The sequence below is a fragment of the Ochotona curzoniae genome, unplaced genomic scaffold, assembly GCF_017591425.1.
Source record: "Ochotona curzoniae isolate NIBS_2020 unplaced genomic scaffold, NIBS_Ocur_1.0 contig_430, whole genome shotgun sequence".
Classification (NCBI taxonomy): Eukaryota; Metazoa; Chordata; class Mammalia; order Lagomorpha; family Ochotonidae; genus Ochotona; species Ochotona curzoniae.
The window spans coordinates 2328587-2351027 of record NW_024466219.1 but is presented as its reverse complement, the minus strand read 5'-3'; the positions used below and the strand labels follow the sequence as shown (position 1 = coordinate 2351027).

The following is a 22441-nucleotide window of genomic DNA, read 5'->3' as shown; positions in this document are numbered from 1 at the left end:
CACCATTTAATAAGTGCTTATTAAGTACAAGCCTCCAACAGTTCACACTATGCTGTCGTTTAATCCCCAAAATGAATCTATGAAGTTGGGGGGCAATAGCTCCACTTTACAAGTGAAGTCATAAATTGTTTAAGACGTTAATAATTTGCCCAAGGTCAATGTTGGTCTGGAGTGGGCTCGTAATATGGATCTTGTGCCTCCATCAGTTCACTGTGCAGCGTTGCACATAGGTGAGCCGCGGCAAAACCACATGAATAGTGCCAGGTTGGGATGCACAAACTTTAACTCTGCTACAAGAATGTCTCCTACCTCATAAGATTATTTTGAAAATGAGAGGAAGCATATAAAATGCCCAGAATAGTACCTGAAATATGGAAAGAACTCAAACAAGTCTAATGTTTTAGCAGCTGTGAACGGTACAAAAGGCCTAACCCCGTAGGTCACACAATTCCAGCGCGAGAAGGTAAGATTTCGATTCAATGACCTTGGTGTCAGACAAGAAAACGTTTTAATTTAAACATCAGTGCGAGTCATAAGATGTTTCCTACGTATCTGATACAGACGGAAAGCGCACGTGGATTAACAAATATTTGGAAACCGGTTTATAAATGGTAGTCTTGGCAGTGCAAAGCCGAGACACTGACTTAGTTCTTGGGCTGATGACAAGACAGAATCTTCTCTCCAACACCACATTCCGCCCCTAACTGCTGGACAAAGATAGCTGGAGTCCGTGGGACCTGGACCACACAGCAGACCCAGCAACAATAACCTCATAACCACCTCTCGCTGGGCCACTGTGGACACTGCGGTTCCCATGGGTCAACATAACTCACTTCTGACCAGTCACTTACGAATGAGTTGGCGCTGCCATTCTTCCTACTGCTGTAGTTGTTAAAATAAGGAGACCAGGATATAAACAGGTCGTGTGGTTTGCCTTCCACTGCTCTACTGTAATTGGCCAGGACTGAAGTATGCATCTGGTTTGGAGTGACTTCCTACCCACTTAAGCTGATTTCACTACCCTTGTAATTGAATCGTCACTTCAGACAAATTTTTTTATAAAGGGAAAATTGTTTAGTGTGATTCATTACACTATAAGTACTAGCTTCTTTAAAAAAAACTCATTCAAGCAAAACCCTTATTGTCTAGGCAAACTTACTTTTCTAACAAAAACAACAGACATAACAAATTATAATTCATGTAGTCTGCATTTTAATACCACAAAGCAGAAGGCATCATGTACATTTCTATGTCTACAGTCTTCGCAGATTGGTCTGGAAGCAGCATGTCACTGGTGGCAGGCAGCCTAACTGCCCACTGAGGACTTCATGGCGATGTGTCCTGGGTTTGTCGTTATCTTCCTTTGTGGAAGGGCCTTAAGGAGGCAGCACAAGTCAGACAGTCCAAGTCAACCAAATGGCCCAGTCTTTATGTCTGTATATTTGCAGTGCTATTTTCTAGGCGATTTTCAAATTTGATAACATCCTTTCCTTTAAAAAAAAAATCCCTGGGCCCGGCGCAGTGGTGCAGTGGTTAAGGTCCTCGCCTTGCACGCCCGGGATCCCATATGGGCGCCGGTTCTAATCTGGCAGCCCTGCTTCCCTTCCAGCTCCCTGCCTGTGGCCCAGGAAAGCAGTCAAGGACAGCCCAAGGCTTTGGGACCCTGCACCCGTGTGGGAGACCCGGAGGAGACTCCTGGCCTCGGACCGGCATAGCTTCGGCTGTTGCGCTCACTTGGGGAGTGAATCATTGGATGGAAGATCTTCCTCTCTGTATCTCCTCTCTGTATATCCGCCTTTCCAATAAAAATAAAATAAATCTTTTTAAAAAAAATCCCCGTATAATGGTTCCTTTGAAAATTCCATGTATATCTTAAATTGCTATGGTGGATCTGATCATGAAACAAAGCAATGTACAAGGTGCAGGCGCTGGGACTTGACCGGAACTGGTCTGGTGTTTCTACCACATAAAGAAGCAAAAACCGGAACCCAGAACAGAGAGGGTCTAATCTAACATGATGGTGGTTTGGGGGACCCCACATCTGATGATACTGATTATGGATTTCTCCTGCCAAATGTAGGATTCTGAATCTGTGAGAAAGTTCTTACATAGCCTACCTTGTAATTATTGATAGATTTGAAAGTCACTTTCACTCGTCTCTCAGACACCTCCCACACAGCTTCCCTGTGGTCACAGCAGCTTAAGCCTCAGAGGCAGACACTAAAAGCCTTTCTCCTTGTGTTCTTTGCATGGTCAGTCTTAGTCCATCACCCTGACATCTTTCTCAGTGTTGTGTTTCTCTATCTCTTATTCGTTGGCCATATTTAAAATCATTACAGACTAGAGCACTCTAAAGGCAAATGAAAATTCTAGGCAAATCACTGCACATACTCTTTGGAGCTATTCTTTCCTATAAAGCCTTGTTTAGAAATAGTGCTTAACATTTGTTTAAACTGGAAAGTTACAAAGCAGCAAGCCATTCCGAAGCGGATACACGGGAGAGGAAAGGGGTAATTCCCTTGCTAGACACAGGATGTGCTGAATCCAGACCACCTCGTGGGAAAACCAGCTGAAGAAACAGTGCCCCGAAACAGACATCTACCCAAATGTGTGTGTAAAGATTCATTCTACTGTTGCCATGAAAATTATGGCTTGATTTAAGTTAAACATTACTTTGAGCCAATCACAAAATTGTTTTGAAAGATTTGCTTACCTGAAAGGCAGAGTTACAGAGATAGGAAGAGAGAGAGAGAGAGAGAGAGAGACAGCGAGAGAGAGAGAATCTTCCATCTTCTGGTTCTCTCCCCAAATAGCCACAAAAGGTAGGATTGAGAAAAATTTTTGACGCCTGTGCAAAGACTGCTTTATGCTAACTAAGTCAAATTTACTTCTTTCAGTCTAAGAAAGCATATCTTACATTGAGTAATTCCACTTTTGTAAGTCCTACTTACTTTAGGTTTTATAAATTACAAACACTAGAATATTCCAAAATATCTGTGGAAGGGCACAGAACAGTAGCCTAGTGGCTAAAGTCCTCCCCTTGCATGCCCTGGGATCCTATATGGGTGCCAGTTCCTGTCCTGACTGTTCTACTTCCCTTACAGACCCCTCCTTGTGGCCTGAGAAAAGAGTCAAGGACAACCCAAAGCCTTGGGACCCAAATACCCATGGGAGATCCAAAAGACACTTATGGGTCCTGGCTTTGGATAGAGCTCAGCTCTGGCCATTGCAGCCACTTGGGGAGTGAACCAGTGGATGTAAGATCTTTGTCTCTCCTTCTCTCTGTAGTAGGTCTGACTTTCCAATAAAAACAAATAAATTATATATATGGAAAAACTGAATAAAAAATAAGTTTTTGATACAAAAATACTTTGAGATATATGCATATATATTTTATATATTACTTTCCCAATCGTATATTGATGTTCGAGCAATATTTTCCTGATTCTTAGGATTCTATTCAAAACACTTGAAGAAAAAACTGATATTCTTTGCTGAGTTTCTGAAACCATTCCTGAGGCATTTCATAATTTGCTGGTTGCAGGGACTATAAGCAAGTCATCAGGCAATGATGTAGGAAATGACCACCCCCTCGAGGTCCCCACTGCGGCGCGCTGGGACGAGATCGTCTCCCTGCACCCACTACGCACAGTGAACCTGCTGTGCACAAGTTACCAGTGTGGGGCAGGCTGCTTCCAAGACACTACCACTTCAGCAATGACACATCGTGGAGAAGCACAAGGAGAAGGCCAGCAAAGCCACTGAGTTTAAACTTTTTAAAACATCAACTATATTTATTTCCACAAGTTTCACTGTACTTGACTTCTATCAAAAATAAACAGCAATTTTCTTGTTTAATATTTTCTTCCTTAATTAAAAAAAATGTAACTGTGGTTAGAAAAATGTAGAACTTAATTCAGCTTAAAAGAAGAAAGAAGAGGAGGAGAAAGTTCTCATAAAAGGGGTACAAAACCACTAGGAAAACTGTTCAAAGGACTATGATGGCTTCCCTACGTTGGGGAACGGATCCGCTCCACAGCAAAGGAAGATGAATCACAGACTTACAAGTAGACCCAATGTCTGCTCAGTCCTAGACGGAAGGGAGAAGTACTTTCTACCTAAGGAGTAAGACTCACCTTTTCTAAGTGCAGTGTTTCATGGAATGCAGCACCTGCAGTAACACCGACTAGTCCTTTCCCCACAAGTTTTCAAAACAGCAATTTGAGGTTCCAGAAATTGTAAACACTGGTCAGTCAAAACATATTAGGGTGATGATAAGTCATAAAAATTCATTTAATTCAATAAAGTAACTCGGGACTGGTGGCGTGGCCTAGCAGCTAAAGTCTTCGCCTAGAACACACCAGGATACCATATGGGTACTGGTTCTAATCCTGGCAGCTCCACTTCCCATCCAGCTCCCTGCTTGTGGTCTGGGAAAGCAGTTGAGGACGGCCCAAAGCCTTGGGACCCTGCACCCGTGTGGGAGACCTGGAAGTTCCTAGTTCCTGGCTTTGGATCGGCACAGCACCGGCTATTGCGGTCACTTGGGGAGTGAATCATCGGATGGAGGATCTTCCTCTCTGTCTCTCCTCCTCTCTGTGTATCTGACTTTGTAATAAAAAATAAATCTTTTTTAAAAAATACTCTCCTATATTTTGTTTTGTTTTTTATTGGAAAGGCAGATTTTATAGAGAGAAGGAGACACTAAGAGAAGGATCTTCCATCCATTGGCTCACTCCCCAAGTGGCCACAATGGCTGCAGCTGAGCCAATCTGGACCCAGGAGCCAGGAGCCTACCAGTGTTATTTTTCAAAGATTTGTTTTTCTTTGAAAGGCAAATTTTTACAGAAAGAGGAAAGATAGAGGAAGAGATCTTCCATCCATCGGTTCACTTCCCAAATGGCTGCAACAATCTGACTCGATCCAAAACCAGGAGCCAGGAGCCTCTTCCAGGTCTCCCAGGCAGGTACAGGAGCCCAAGGCCTTGAGCAATCCTCCACTTCCTTCCCAGGCCATAACCAGAGAGCTGGATATAAATGGAGCAGCCAGCGCATGAACCAGTCCCCAGCACCTGCGAGCTGAGGATTAGTCTTTTGAATCATTACGCCAGCTCCCTCTAATGTTATTTTTTTTATAAACATTTCTTCATTTTATTGGAAAATCAGATTTACAGAGAGAGAGATGGTAAGACTGAAAGAGTTTCCGTCTGCTGGCTCACTGCCCAAGCAGCCATAATGTCAGAGCTGAGCCGATCTGAAGCCAGGAGCCAGGAGCTTCTTACGGATCTCCCAAATGGATGCAAGACCCCAAGGCTTTAGGCCATCGTCCACTGTTCTCCAGACCTCAAGCATGGAGCTAAATGGACAGCTGAGTGGCTGGGACAGGAAGTGGTGCCCACATGGGATCTCAGGTGCATGCAAGGTGAGGGCTTTAGCCACTAAGCTACCATGGTGGACTCCCTCAAATGTTATTGTTATTGGTCAAATAGTTAACAAGTTAATAGACAAATTGCTAAAAGAAGTGCAATCAAGAGGCTGATGCATCACAGATATACAGATATCCAAATATAATGATATCTGTATATAAAGAATCATTGGGAGTTACTATAAACAGCTATATGTAACAAACAAAAATGTCTAGAAGAAATGGATAGATTTCTGGATTCATAGAATCTGCCAAAATTGAGTCATAATGACATGGAAAACCTAAATAGACCAATAACCAACACAGGCATCGACCCAGTAATGAAGTAACAAAGAAAACCCCAGGATTTTATGGTGCCACAGCTTAATTCTACCAAGGTTATTAAGAATTAATGTCAATTCTTCCAAAACTCTTCAAAACAACTAAAAAGAGGGGGCTTTGCAAACTTCTTCTATGAAGTCAGAATCACCTTAATCCCAAAACTGGAAAAAGAACAAAGAAAAAGAATTATAAACAAATATTTCTCATGAAAATAAATGCAAAAAAAATTCTCAACAAAATACTAACCAATCAAATTCAACAATATATCAGAAAGATCATTTACTGAACCAAGTGGGATTTTTCCCTGGTATTCAGGGATGGGTCAACATATGCAAATCAATAAAGGTAATACATCACATTAACAATCTTTATGGGAAACAAACTTTATTGCCTCAATAAACACAGGGAAAGCATTTTATAAAATTCAACATCCTTTCATGGCAAAAAACCTTAAGCAAATTTGGTATAGACAGAGCATTCCTAAAATACTGAAAGCAATATATAAAAACCCACCGCCAGCATCATACCGAATGGGAAAAGTTGGAAGCCTTCCCACCGAGCTCCAGAACAGGCAAGGAAGCCCACCCTCACCAGCACTGCTCAACACAGCCCAAGGAATCCTAGCCAGAGCCATCAATCAAGAGAAAGCAATCAGAGGCAGACAAACGGGAAAGGCGGAAGGCAGGTCCTGCTTGCAGACACATGATGCCAACACAGCAGATTACTGGAACTCATGAGAAAACTGCGTCAAGTTGCAGGATATAAAATCAACACACAGAAATCAATACCTTGTGTACACTCACACACACAAAAATCCCATATGAGGAAGAACGTGTAAGATCAGTTCCATTCACAAAAGCTACCAAAAAATGTAAATACCTTGGGATAAATTTAAACCATGAATGTGAGGTATCTCAACAATGAAAACTATGAAACATTAAGGAAAGAAATAAAAGAAGACACCAAAAATGGATAAACCTTCCATGGACTGGTAGAATTAATTTTTTTTAAAATGGGGTGGTATAATGATTTAGTAGAATAATCCTCTGCCTGCAGAATAAGTGCCAGTTTGTGTCCCACCACCCCTGCTTCCCATCCAGCTCCCTGCTTGTGGCCTGGGAAAGCAGTCGACGACGACGCAAAGCCTGGAGACCCTGCACCCACGTGGGAAACTTGAAAAAAGCTCCTGGCTTCAGATTGGTTCTGGTCATTGGGGCCTTGGGGGGAAGCCAGCAAATGTAAGATTTCTCTCTCTCTCTCTTTTTTTTTTTTTTAAGATTTATTTATTTTATTGGAAAGTCAGACATATAGAGAGGAGGAGAGACAGAGAGGAAGATCTTCTGTCCAATGATTCACTTCCCAAGTGAGCACAACGGCCGATGCCATGCCGATCCCAGGCCAGGATCCAGGAACTTCTTCTGGGTCTCCCACACGGGTGCAGGGTCCCAAGGTTTGGGCTGTCCTCGACTGCTTTCCCAGGCCACAAGCAGAAAGCTGGATGGGAAGTGGAGCTGCCGGGATTAGAACTGGCACCCATTTGGGATCCCAGGCGCGTTCAAGGCGAGGACTTTTGCCACTAGGCCACGCTGCCAGGCCCCTCCTTCTCTCTCAAAAGAAAAGTCTGCCATTCAAATAAAATAAATCTTTAAAAAATACTAATATTAAATGTCCAAACTACTGACAAAATTGTTGAATGCAATCCCAATCAAAGTGTCTATGACTTTCTTCTCAGTCTAGAAAAGCAATGCTAACGTTCATAGGGAAACGCAAGAGGGCCGGACTAGGACGGAGTAACACATGCTATCAACACACTGAACGTTAACATTTTGTGTTCTTGCTGCAAAACTCCTTTCCAGGGAAGTATGTTTGTCCCATAGTAAGAATTCCACAAACACTGGGTAAAAAACATGAAACTGGACAAATTACAAAGCCTCCACTAGCCGGTCTCCTCTGTAAGATCCCATTTGACGTCCTCAGGTCACTCCACGGGGTGAGCACGTGGGAAGTGAGCTCATGACTAGCACTGTCGCCCCATTCCGTTAGACACTTTCAGATTATCTCTAATGTTTTGTAAATGACTATATTCCAATACCTTTAAAATGAGACGTGAAGTCTCAATCTTTAGTTCTAAAGCAATCGAGTATTTTCACATCACGTTGAGCTTTGACTTCGGCGGATACATGTTCAGGATCTGCAAGAATTGCTCATTTCATAACTGGAGCAACTGGATCAAAGATGCTGTGAACCGAAGGCTAGGACATGACATTCAAAATGTGCACAAACATATCCGGCAGACAGCAGGGACAGGAGCCCTCTCACTTCCATGAGCAGCCTCCAGGGCGATGTAACTTGCACATATTTCAACACATGAGTTTCAAAGTAAATTTGATATAAATTTAAAGGTACCTCTTTGTTTAATGACTGATGACATTTTTACCAATGAATTAACACGTTAAATTTCCTCACATTTCCCATCAGAAATCATCTTTTAGTTGCAATGGTGTTGCACTGATTTCAACCTTCATTATCCAGATGGAGAAAAACAATTTTCATTTCACAACAACTGCATGTAGTTTGGTCTGAGAAATCTTGATGATACTTACCTTGTGGGGCTGGTGTTGTGGCATGGCACCTGGCATGCCTGGCACGCCTCCACCTGCAATGCTGACGCCGCACATGGGCCCCCATTAGAGCACTGGGCTGCTTCACTTCCAGTCCAGGTCCCTGCTAAAGCAACCGAAGATGGCCCAAGTGCTTTAGGCCCTGCGCCAACACAGGAGACCCGGAAGAAGTTCTGAGCTTCTGGCTTGGGCCTGTCCCAGCCCTGGCTGTCGTAGCAAATTGAGGAATGAACCAGCAGAAAGATCTCTCCCTTTCAAATAAATAAAAAGGAAATTCAGCTTGTTTTTGAGACTAATAAAAGTGCAAGTAGTGACCTCTACAGGTTGTGAACAGGAACTACACAACCAACAAAGTTGTGCAATGTGCTATATTTTCCTCCTGACAGTAAATCAATGTCACATTAATTTAGAATCACAGAACACAAATGTTACAGTGTGTTTAAACACCATAAACATTTAAATACACAAATATTGACAGTTTCTGGATGAGAATACATTTGATTAAACCTTATAATTTATAAATCTAGGGGCTTTAATTTCAATTACCACTAATATAAATTTTGTATCCTCATTGAGCAAAAATTTGTAGTTTAACAAATACAGAAAATTAAAATTTCTGTTCTGGCAAGGATAGATGACAGTTTTGTCCAAGACAATTGAAGATATAAGGAATAGATACTAGACTTAATACAGCCATCTATTTTTCTCCATCATAAAAATAGTACTAAAAAAAAAGATCTTCCATGAGAAAAAAAAAAACAGAAATAATAACCAGAAATGGGAAGGACAAAATTCTAAAAATTCTGAAAGCAAGTAGACCATAAATGACAACCAATCTGAAAGTTTTATTAAAAACGCCCAAAATTAGTGAGATGAAAGCTGACCCTACCTGCACAATAGAATCTCAGATGTTCCCACCTGGGATTATCTTTCCACTTCTCTGTCTCCCCCAGTGGACTCCGAACCCCAAGACATTAGGGGTGCAGCATATTTTGCATTGTTTCCCCCATGCCTAACCTCTGCTTCTTCACATAAATTAGGTAGGTACTCAATATGTGTCTATGTGAGTAATGAATACACTCACTATATCAAAATAATCTTTATGCAATTGCTAACTGTCACCCTTCCCATGCACGTATAAGTTAATCTTAGGTCACAGAATATACAACCTTTGGGGTAGCCTTGAACCGATGGCCTCATTGCAAAAGTCCAGCTTCTCTTACAGCAATGACATCTTTAAATTTTTATCTTTTTATTCATGTACTTATGTGTGTGAAAGGCAGTGAGAGATGGACAGAGATGTCTCGGGGGTCTTCTGACCAGCAGGCCCTGAGACCACTGTGAGGGGAAATGACAGTGCTCTTCTGCAGCGCAAACACTGGAGACAAACGGGTGGTGAAGGACGGCCATTTATGTGAAAGACGTCTCAAGCTTATGCAGGAGAAGGGGCAGGCGGACGGACGGTCCCGACAGCAGTTTGACCCAACAATAACACTGTCACTGGATAACAGATACCCTCAATGAGATTAAAGGAAGCACAGGAAACAAGTGTCTCAGGTCAGACTCATCACCTGCTGAAAAACCAGATGAATGTCATATTTGACTTCCCAGAGTTGTTTACGAAAGCTAAATCCTAGCACAGGTGAAACAAGGTCACAGAGGAGAGACTGGGATGCAGCTCACCACTCTTGTCTCATACCCAGTGAACAGGCGATGTTGGGGGCTCAGTGTGCCATGTGCCATGGGGACACAGTGAGCCATGTGCCTATGGGGACACAGTGAGCCATGTACCTATGGGGACACAGTGAGCCATGTACCTATGGGGACACAGTGAGCCATGTACCTATGGGGACACAGTGTGTGTCATGTACCTATGGGGACACAGTGAGCCATGTATCTATGGGGACACAGTGTGTGTCATGTGCCTATGGGGACACAGTGAGCCATGTGTCCATGGCCCCATACGGGCTAGGCAGGTGGAGATCCCAGGGCGATCTTCCACAGAGATGTACAGACAGACAGGCAATAGCTGAGGTTGGGAGAGACTGAAATGAGAAGGTAAGCTGGGTCTCAAACACTGTAGAAGCGAGCTAGCTACTAGAGCTGTTGCTTGCTGCCTCCTGTGGGGTTCCTTGGCAGAAACAGACCCCGGGGGCTCCACTGCAGGACATGGGTGTCCCATGGGGCGCCCTAACCTACATGCCAAATGCTACCACAGTCTCATTTCTTCTACATTTACCTCGGGCAACAACAGTGACTTCTGGGTTTACACACAATTGTGTACTTCCAAAATATGTATTTCTGCAGACTGCAGTTGTATTTTGGGTAAGCCTTCCCCAGTCAGTGAATGGCACGAGGAAAACAAGAGGGAGAGAGCAAAACAGGGAAGGCCAAAGGGCACGGATCACGGACATCACAGAAGCTGCCTTCGAAGAGGAGCGGGAACGGCAGCCTGAGGAACCAAAGGCGCAGGGCCAGAGCAGGCCAAGTGACACTGCTGTACAGATTAAGAAGAACTGGAACTTGCTTTAGATAACAGCACGTGAATTTCTGAGAAGTGCCTGCCTGAAAGACAAAGTTTTTTTCCCCCCAGATAACAAAAATCGCTATACAAAGATTGCAGCAACCACGAGATTTCAAGTTCTTTGTCACTGGTTAGCTTGCTTTTGTCCTACCATTAATGAACAGACTGTGTTAATTCTATTACGTTTAATCCTATTACGTTTTCAGAGCTATTTCTGCAAGGGTCATCAATATCCAGGACCCAAATCTGAGCTTAAACCTGTTCAAGTTCAAAAGGAGTTTAGTAGACACGGTCTCTTCCACTGAACCTAACCCAGGACGCCGCACACAAACAAACCGTGAGTCTCAAGTCATTTTCTTGAAAATATAATGTGTTAAGTTTTACCTTTGGAGCAGGAATGATGTTTTAGTGTTTACATGCTATGTACTTTTAAATATTGTAATGCCACCTCAAGTACAGGCTTCCCACTCTTCGAATAACATGGGTTTTCCCCTTGTAACATGACTTGCACTGGACATTCAGAACAGGCACACAATTTTGCATCACACATCACAGTTAAAATAAGATCATGTATGAATGGGAAGTGAACTTTCAAAACTTTGGATCTACAAGCCTCTTTTTACTGAATGGAGAACTGAAGGGAAGAAAGGAGGTTCCTTGTCCTTCCTGTGTGTGGCTTTGGCCCCATGCTGGATAGAGGCAGGAACTGAGATTCAAAAAACATAAGTTGAAAACCTAAAAATTCTAAGACATACATGTGAAATGGGAAAATCTAAAAGAAAAAGTCACTTAGAAGTTACAAAATCATGAAGAGAAGTCATTGAAACACAAGCACGTTATATCCAAATTAAATGACCCCTCCCATTTTTCACAACACACATCTCCAGAAAATCTTTTTACTGTTTTCAAGCAACTGCATGTATATTTTATGAGTCCTAAATTTTTGATTCCTCAAAACACTCATTTTGTATGTTGTTAAATGCCTTGTAGCAAACAGACCTAACTAGAAGTTAATCAAAGTGTAAGGTAAAGATTTATTTTAAAAATAAGATATTTGTAATCTATATTATCTTACACAAATAAGATATTGGGTAAAGTAGAAAAAGAGCAAAGTAAGTGAAATAATTAGATTCCTCTTTACGCTCGGCAATGCAGTGCAGGTCTCCACAGACACAGCATTTCTGTGATCTGACTTAGGCCCTCAGAACTACTTAAGAGAAAGTTTCCACCACTGATAAAGAATCACTTCCACCAAATTCCAATAGGACACTGGAAAGATACGCATGACAGCAGGTAAGACATCTCACATTCATACTTACATTCTAGTATTGGTGAGCCCATTAGCATGGCTTAGTGGATGAGATTAGCTCACAGTCACCTTGAAAAACACAACAAGCAGAGACCCAAGGTGCATACTAAGAGGGAACATGTAGCTCTAAAGAATGAGGGGTACAGCTTGGTGCATGGTAGAAGTGCAACAGCAGGGACGACACAGAGCCACGCTGGGCTCAGATCCAGCCGGAGCCTGGCTGGGGTAGCAATCCAGCAAGAAGATCAGCATGGGGTACAAAGCCAGAGCTACACGCATCTCAGAGCCAGACAGAGCTTCTGCCATGGAACACAAGTCCACAGCCTAGTGAAGCTGAGTCCTGGACAGTCTAGCAGAAGCCCAGAACCAGAGCTCCTGTAGAACTCCAACCTTGACAGAGTCTCACATGGCGCTCAGAGACCCAGCAAACCTGGCAGTATGCAGTGCACTCTACAGTCTAGCTCGCACGGCCAATCCCCAGCCATTTCTGTATATTCCACGGATAATCACTTTGAGTCATAATAATATCACTTCATATAAAATGTCTCCGTGCTTTATACTCCAGATTTCCAAAAGGAAGCAAATGCATTCACAGGTAAAAGAGAAGGAATCTATTTAACTGCAACAATAACAAACAAGAACCTTGGTGTGAAAATTTTTCATTGGAGCCACTTCAGTGGTCTTTGGTCTGCATCTTACATATCTATGAAAAGATAACAGCAGTGTCACAGCAGAGAGGGCGTTCTCACGTTGTGCAGATTGGGCCTAGAGCGAGACATAAACCCTAATGACTAATTTTGCTCTTTACTAAAGCCTGGTCTCAACATACATTGGACAATTCAAGTTGGGTTTGTATTTTTTTTTTTTGGCCTTACCTTCTTTTAGGTCCAATCTGTACAAGGTTTTTTTGGTTTGTGTTTTGGTTTTATGTGTTTTTAAACAGGTCAGAGAGAAGTCAGGCAGAATGCAAGAAATTTTGGAGTCCATGGACCTGGTAGGAAAGGACCGGAGGTTGGAGACTCACTCACTTAGGGAGTCCCTCAAGCAGTCTCACGCAACTGGACTCCTCTCTTAGATACGAGTAAGAGTTGTCCTGACTTTCCCAGGAAACCATCCCCCGTAGGACAGCCCCTCTAACCCCACCAGAGCACACTTCAGGAAGGAGGCAGGGACAACGGCCCAACTACTGCACCGTGCTTCAGGAAGGAGGCAGGGCACCCTCCTGCAAATCCAATAGGCTAACCAATCTGGTCTATTACTCGCAGAGCTGAGATCTGGCAGAAGGCTCTATGAATCTAACAGGAAATAAGAAAGCACAAGCAGAGGAAGAGATCAGTGACCATGGCTGTTGGCCACAGAAATGAGAAGTTTGGAGGAAGTGGGGGTCACAGCTCCTACCCCAGAAAAGGCAGAAATGGGTGGTTTGGGCAAGAGCCTGATCCTCCACATCTTTCTGCAAAGGCAGCACCAAATGGAAAAAGAGATAGGCAGAAGAGAAAGACGACACAGACTCACAGCCAAAAAGGAGCTTATGAAAAGGAAACAAATTTGCAGAGGCAGGCCCCTGCCACCGGCTGGCTCTGTGTGCAGGCCAGCCGTTAGCCAGCTTTGCAAATTTGTTTCTCTTTGTTCTGGTTAAGCCCATTCCTGTCTCTGTCCAGTCAGAGTCATTTCTGATTGAAGAAAGGAACCAAGGTGCTTTTGTATGAGGTGGGGCCTGCACAATAAAATGGACAGCTTCTACTGACCCACCTTTCCAGATGCTTACCTTGTATTTCTTAAGGAAAAATAAAAGTTATTAAAAGTTGAAAATCTTGTCCATGTGGCAAATATTGCTAGAGAATGCCTTCTTGAAGGCTCTGCGGGTTCCCAAGCGCAGCTGGGCTGAGGTTGTGCATACCTGCACTTGGCCGAATCCTAAATCTGCACATCACGCTTTTTAGAATCACTTTTGTGGAGCAATAACCTTGCTTCCATGGCAGTTAGTGCCTCCAAACTGTCATGTTTTCCTCAAGATATTAGAACCCAGGATCTGGCTAAGGAAGCCACTGGCAAGAGTTTCACCTAACTTACCTCTGTGTCTCACCTCTATGTCTGTGGGACCTTTTGTGTCATCCCAGGAAGGTGGATCAGAGACAGGCAAAACAATCATGAAGAATCAAAACGCACACCAGACTTACTTAAGACAGGAAAGGAAAAGAAGGAAAAGGCAAGTTCAAGGAGTCCAGAGCACAGAACAGTGGTCAGCACCAAGGAGACTGTTCTTTACCAAGCTAGATCCAGAAACCACAGACTGCACCGTTCTCCCCCAGCCCTTACAGAACTACTCTTGAGTGTGCAGCAAATGCATCGTTTTCAAAGATACACCATGTACTGGGAAGACTGATACATAAAACTCGGGCTAGATAATAACAGATATATTGTTGAGGTAATATATTTTCCAGCTGTTTTATTGTACACTCCTGCCCACTTGTGAGGTAAGAGTTTGAAGCAGGGACATAGTGCAAAAATGGGAGTAGGAATTACTTAAAGACAGAGTTTGCACATTCAGACATTGAGTGCAAGCAACCTCACAAGGGAGAACATTTGTCCTTACACAATCAGTCCAGAAGGAGACACCAATAAAGGCAGGAAAGGGGCGGGGACAGGAAAGATACAGACCCCAGGTCTGGTATACACCTTTGTGGGATGAGGGGCGGCTCTCTAATCAAGCATTTAAGTGATTGGGCTTTAGGCAGGGTTCAGTGTGTACATTGTCACTTGGGAAAGTTAGTACGGCATCTCCAAGCCGAGCTCAGTGTCCGTGTGTCCATCATGGCACCTCCAAGCCGAGCTCAGTGTCCGTGTGTCTGTCATGGCACCTCCAAGCCGAGCTCAGTGTCCGTGTGTCCACCATGGCACCTCCAAGCCGAGCTCAGTGTCCGTGTGTCCATCATGGCACCTCCAAGCCGAGCTCAGTGTCCGTGTGTCTGTCATGGCACCTCCAAGCCGAGCTCAGTGTCCGTGTGTCCATCATGGCACCTCCAAGCCGAGCTCAGTGTCCGTGTGTCCGTCATGGCACCTCCAAGCCGAGCTCAGTGTCCGTGTGTCTGTCATGGCACCTCCAAGCCGAGCTCAGTGTCCGTGTGTCCGTCATGGCACCCATGGGTGCCTGAGGAAGTGGGTATGCTGAATTGGTATGCAAGGGGGTGGGGCTAGGGTGCAGAGAATCTTTCACTCCTTGATTTTACGACTCTTTGCCTATCCATGTTGGTATGAAACAAGTAGGCTGAAGGTTATCAGTATATCATAAAGATTTCTGAAGTCAGGAAATTGTTACCTTGACTAAATTTGAAAACTAAATACCATTCTTTAGAATACAAAAATTATCATTTTAAATGGTTAATATAAGCCCATGAATATGTCTTACTTTGCTGTACAAGTCTACACAAAGCTCACCATGTAACATTGCCATTGAAGTTTGCCACACATGAAACAGAAGTTCTATAAGGAGAATTCCTTAATTTGATTTTTCTATGTAACTGATCATACTGCCTATTACACTTGCTTTTACAAGTCATCTAGAGACAGAAACGATGATCAGTTCTTGATCGGTTCATATGCTTCCTGAGACTCAACATCAGGCAAGGACATTTTATGTTTCACAATGGCTTTCCAGGGTCATTATCAGTCATTTAGAATTAATTCCATTAACTTGGGGCCATCACATCGCTCACCTGTCTAATCCTCCACCTCGAAGAACCAGCATCCCATGTGGGTTCCACTGTGTGTTCTGGGTGCTCCACGTCCCACCCAGCTCCCTGCTTGTGGCCTGAGAAAGCAACAGAGGATGATGGTCCAATGCCTTACAACCCTGCACTCATGTGGATGATCTGGAAGAAGCTTCTGATAATAAACAATTGTTATCATTCTTTGTCCCCCTCAAAAGTCAACAAGAAACCAATGCCTTGAGCATCACTAAAAGTTCTTAATTTTAAAAAAATTGAAAAGCACTTGCTGCCGTGATCACACCCATCTCCTCACAGCCGCTGCTTTGATTGCGCGTCTTCCTCAGGCTCACACTGGCAACACCATGTTCTGTCTCTGAATGACATGAAGGGGTTCCTCAGGAGCTTGACCACACTTGCTTAAAATGTTCATTAACAACTCTGCTCTTGCCTGCCACTCACTACTTTGGGAACCAAAGTTTTGGTACCCATCAAAGAAAGTTGCTCAATTTCAACTTTTCAATGAGAACTGTGTAACCAACTGAGAAGTCTGTTGCTGGCTATTATGTGTGCTGTCAATCCCCAGTCCTCTTCTGTTGGAGCAAGACCAAGCGTTTCCTTCATCTTCAGCACCAGCACATCCACTCCTAAAACAATGTATTGATCTGTCAACTGCTGAATCCTGTGGGGGCACAATCGCATCATGAACTTCCAGTAAACATGAACGGTTCTACCACTCTTCCAAGCAAGTGTTACCAATTTTAGAAGAACTCATGTTGCTCCAAATGGGTGGCTTTACCTTCTTTGTATTTCAAACTAGCTCCTTTTCAGACATGTTATAACAAGTCAGTATGAGTTGACTATGGAGCATAATTTTGTTGAGATACAGACATAGTTTTTTCACATGTATTTTCCGTGAACTTTCTGAAGGAGTGCATATAAATCACCAACAAAGAAGGAGTCCAAGCCACAGGCGGATGCTTGAAGGGTAACACAGTCAAAACTTGAGGCGCACACAGAGGCCAGCACTCGGCATCGAACAGTCATGTGTCTTAGACCATTACTCTTCAATGTCGACTCGGAGGATGGATTTATCAAGTCATCCTGAGAAAAAAATGACTCACTATAGTATATTAACCTTCATAGTAATGTAATCGTTAAGAGTTGGCTAAGGGTTATACAACCTAGGTCACAGGCTATACTACTCTGTGTGATCATGGATGAGTAAATTTCTTGTCCTTCAGCTTCTTGAAGTTGTAAAATGACATTAACTGTTATCTCTACTACACATAACTGTATGCAAATTAATTTTAATGCACAGAATTACAAAACCAATACCTAGCAGCTAGTAACTATTCATAGTAATACTCTTTATGCTAAATATTTGCTTGTTATATAAAAACAGGACTAGAGTTTCACAAAATACAGTAATGCATAGTAATAAAATCAGCAGTAAACGAACATTTGTTATGTACGTGGTCTTAAAATGAATGTATAAAGGCCTGGCACGGTAGCCTAGCGGCTAAAGTCCTCTCCTTGCATGAGCCAGGATCCCATACGGACACTGGTTTGTATTTCGCCTGCTCCACTTCCCTTCCGGCTCCCTGCTTGTGGCTTGGGAAAGCAGTTGAGGACGGCCCAAAGCCTTGGGACCGTGCACCCATCTGGGAGACCCAGAAGAAGCTACTGGCTCCTGGTTTTGGATCAGCTCAGCTCTGGCCATTGCAGTCTCCCCTTCTCTCTACAAATCTGACTTTCCAATAACAATTTAAAAATCTTTTAAAAATGAATGTATAAGTAGAAAAGAAATAAAACTCATTGGGTTGTGTTACTTTCAGTAATACAAGTGTTAAATCTGTGCACTATTATAAAGCAGACAGAATATTTAAATACTTCATCACTTAGAAATAAATTTTGTAACCTGCCATGGCACCTGTCATAAGACTATGTGTATTTATGAATATGTATTTATGTACTAGATATTAAGTATAAATGTATATCTGTGTGTTTACTGGGATTCATCTGTTCTCACTACTTCCTGTTTATCCTGTAGATTAAATCAATTCCAATCCCGAAAATGGAAGAATCCAAAAGCCAAAGTTTGGAGGAAGACTTTGAAGGACAAGCCACACATACAGGTCTGCAAAGTTGCAATAAAATACTATTATTAAGTCAAAATTAAATCTGGAAATGCATACTGTTCTTTTTTTGACATTATTCATATGATTTATTTTCATATGATGCGATAAAATAATCAAAATATTTTGAGTAAGTAAATCAATTTGAAAGGCTAACTGCTAAAGCGGTTTTGTTTGATGTCAAACAGCAAGAAAACCCCCAATACTGATCACTTCTTGCTGTCCCAGTATCAAGGACTTACTTGTGGGCACTATGATTAAGCCACTTTCCCCTTTCTTTACCCACTTTACTTTCCCCATGAGCTTCCTTTATATTTTATAAACAATAGTAGACCAGAGGTAAACAGATAGCCTTTAATTTCTTAATCTGAATAAAGAGAATGAAAAACATTCTTGAATCAAATGGATTTCTATATTCCTCAAAGACACCTAAGATGTCAATTCATTTTCTCAAGAGCCTGGTTTCCTAATCTGTTAAATTTTGTCTGGCTATGTGCAATATGAGAGCTCAAAACTAAAAATCTACGTCTTAAATTTTAAAACTTTTAAATATTTAATCTTATTTGCCTAGTAATCCCTTATCTCTTTTAATATGGACTAGAATCTTTAAGTTTAGCCAGAAATTTGAAAGAACTTATTTAAGCATAAGAGAAGAATGAATAAATACTCTCTTTATAATGGTCATTTAAGAAAAATCTTTCTAAATATAGCATGAAAGAAATAAATCATAAAGACTGTTCAGTGCAGCTATTCCTTTCTGTCTCATAGAAGACTCTGAGACTCTCAGAAGAGACTGGATGGTTTAAAGATTTTCTTAAAGCCATTTCAGCTTCTCTGATTGAAGCGCAGGCCTCCTTGCTGTCTTGGGTCAATCCTCCTGGCTTCCTTGACCAACAAGACAGGATGAAGCTTGGTTTACTCTCTCTTATGCAAGAAACATACTCTTTTCTAAAACCTGAGTTGCCTCCTTACCTTCTAATTTTAATAGCTTGAAGTGCATAATTTATATTTGCATATAATGCAGATATCTCTGAAAGATTCATTACTAAAGCTCATTTAACAAAATTACTGTGGTAAAGTATCTTACTGAGCAACTGGAAATGTCTAACCCAAACAAGACGTTGGTTTCTGACGCAGGAAATGACAAGTCTCCCCATGGCGATGTACAGACACATTTCAGTTGTGCAACAGGTCCTTTGAAAGATGAAAAAAAAAGCAGCATTTTTCTAACCTTCCATTCCAGGACCCAAAGGAGTAATAAATGACTGGAGAAAGTTTAAATTAGAGAGCGAAGACAGTGACTCAATCCCTCCCAGCAAAAAGGAGATTCTCAGGCGAATGTCTTCTCACAGCAAAGATGACAAGGATGCAAAAGACAGACTGGGCAGGAAGGTAAGATAAAGAAAAGTCAACCACATGCAAGTTAAAATGTACTTTCAAGTCTGAATTGCTCCCAAGACATACTCAGAACATTACAAAGTAAAGTGCAGCCTTGTTAAACCGGCAAAGATGGAAAAGAACCAAATCCTTGGGCAGATGCCCCTTCACGCTGCTAAAGGCCCAGAGTGGGCAGGGGCAGGTGTCTCCAGCGCCTGGGGTTCACAGATGCCCCTTCACGCAGCTGCTAACGGCCCAGAGAGCAGGAGCAGGTGTCTCCAGCGCCTGGTGTTCGCAAATGCCCCTTCACGCGGCTGCTAAAGGCCCAGAGTGGGCAGGAGCAGGTGTCTCTAGTACCTGGGGTTCACAGATGCCCCTTCACACGGCTGCTAACGGCCCAGAGAGCAGGAGCAGGTGTCTCCAGCGCCTGGGGTTCCTGAACATGGGAAACCCACATGAAGCTGGTGGGTTACAAAAGCAGAAACACACAGTATTTTATAACTTTCATTTAAAATATATAAGCAAGATATTTTATTACAGTACATAGTCTTTAATATCATTTTAAAGTTTCATGTGAATTTTATTGTCTAGACATTCAACAATTTATTTGCCATTCACTACTCCCATCCCTGGTTATTTTAGATTTTTAATGTCTCCATCTTCAATCTGTGAGCATTCTGTAATAAATATGATGTTATTTAAAGAGCGTGTCATAAAAACAAGTTGACTTTAGATGCCATTTCACCATATGAGAAAACAGAATAGGAAATTTTAAATTATATGTTCTCATGTTATAGCGCAATAAAATGACCACAGAATCTGTTTGTACAAACAGATGGCATGTGTACGTACAGAACGACACAGGACACTCACCAAACGGACGGTATTTGCTGGGAGAAAATCAGGAAGGAGAGGGTAGGAAGGACAATCTACAATGCTTTTAGATTTTTCAAAAGGTATTTTTTAAAAGAAGTACTTTTTAAAAAGCATCACCTGCTTAAGTTACATAATCTGTATTTCTACGGGTGTTAGTGAGGACTTTTTGAGTAATAGAGTGGCGGCATTTCAGTGTTTGCTATTTCCTATTTTAGCTTTCAGCTCATTTTAGATTTAGGTGATTTCTATGATGATGATGATGAGAAGTGGACCTCAGGGATTTTCATCGTGGAAGAAACTCAGCTTTGTGGAGCCTAAGCAGAGACAGAATTTTGGTTCTCTCAACAAGCTTCTATGTGATATGAGTGAGTTGTCAGCAACATGTCCGCATTCTGTTTGTAAGGGACAATATGAGAAAAGAAGTGTGGACGCTTTTTTAAACCTGTCATACGCTCATACCATACAAACATCCATGCACGTGATCATTACCAAAGGTTTTTACACTAAACTTGAGTCTGAAAAAAAATCTGAATACCTAAGTATTTGCATGCCTTAACACGTGGGTAGAACAGGTTCACATACAAGTGTTCAGACACATTTTTAAATCAACATTTGTATGATTTGGATTGTTAAATGACCAGAACTAGGCTAGCTGGTTCAGAATTACATAAAATACTTTAACAATTTTCAGGGTTAAAACAAAGTAGAACTATGAGAATAAAAGAGGAAAAATACAAGAATGAGGCTATAAGGAGGACAAACAGAAAGCAGAGAGAAGAAAAGGAACTGGCGAGAGCATCTGTAACAGGGGCAGTGGGTGCAGGAGGACCCAGCTCTGACTGATCTGTAACAGGGGCAGTGGGTGCAGGAGGACCCAGCTCTGACTGATCTGTAACAGGGGCAGTGGGTGCAGGAGGACCCAGCTCTGACTGATCTGTAACAGGGGCAGTGGGTGCAGGAGGACCCAGCTCTGACTGATCTGTAACAGGGGCAGTCAGTGGGTGCAGCAGGACCCAGCTCTGACTGATCTGTAACAGGGGCAGTCAGTGGGTGCAGGAGGACCCAGCTCTGACTGATCTGTAACAGGGGCAGTCAGTGGGTGCAGGAGGACCCAGCTCTGACTGATCTGTAACAGGGGCAGTGGGTGCAGCAGGACCCAGCTCTGACTCCAATGTAACAGGGCAGTCAGTGCAGCAGGACCCAGCTCTGACTGATCTGTAACAGGGGTAGTGGGTGCAGGAGGACCCAGCTCTGACCGATCTGTAACAGAGGCAGTGGGTGCAGGAGGACCCAGCTCTGACTGATCTGTAACAGGGGCAGTCGGTGCAGGAAGACCCAGCTCTGACTGAATTGCTCTGTTTCTCTCATCCCTCTCAGATGAGCATTCAGGAATATGAACTAATCCATCAAGACAAGGAGGATGAAGACTGCCTTCGTAAATACCGGCGACAGTGCATGCAGGACATGCACCAGAAGCTGAGTTTTGGGCCTCGATACGGGTTCATGTATGAGCTGCAAACAGGGGAGCAATTCCTGGAAACGATTGAAAAGGAGCAGAAGATCACCACGATCGTTGTGCACATCTATGAAGATGGCATAAAAGGCTGTGACGCTCTAAACAGTAGCTTGACATGCCTTGCATCAGAGTACCCGATGGTCAAATTTTGCAAAATAAAAGCTTCTAACACAGGAGCTGGGGACCGCTTTTCCTCAGATGTTCTCCCTACACTGCTTGTCTACAAAGGTGGGGAGCTGATAAGCAATTTTATCAACATTGGTGAGCAGTTTGCAGAAGAGTTTTTTGCTGGGGATGTGGAGTCTTTCCTCAATGAATATGGGTTACTCCCTGAAAGAGAGATGCAAGCCCTAGAGCAGACAGACCCGGACGAAGACATGGAGTGAGGGCTCACTGCCAGTGCCTCCCAAGGAGTGTTCTCTGCACAGTGTCCATACACAGCCCTTTAGAGGGTGCCAGCCATCACCATGGCTGCTCTAATCCAGAAAAGAAATAGTGACACTAAAGCTGTGCTACTATCATTTCTTAGTATTAGTTTATCAAGCTAATACAATGCTTTACTACAAAAGATTTAGTCTTCAGTGACCACTGTCTGTCTTAGTAAACATGAATAATAATGTGATATTGA

At 42.7% G+C, this 22441-nt stretch overlaps 1 protein-coding gene across 1 annotated transcript; it reads left to right on the top strand.

The window, feature by feature from the left end:
• The first annotated feature begins 17959 nt into the window (after positions 1-17959).
• On the top strand, positions 17960-22208 carry PDC (phosducin). Its single transcript, XM_040985186.1, has 3 exons — positions 17960-18044; positions 19288-19436; positions 21675-22208. Exons 1-3 carry the CDS (start codon positions 17984-17986, stop codon positions 22197-22199), a joined length of 735 nt encoding a protein of 244 aa, XP_040841120.1. The 5' UTR covers positions 17960-17983; the 3' UTR covers positions 22200-22208.
• Positions 22209-22441: the final 233 nt, after the last annotated feature.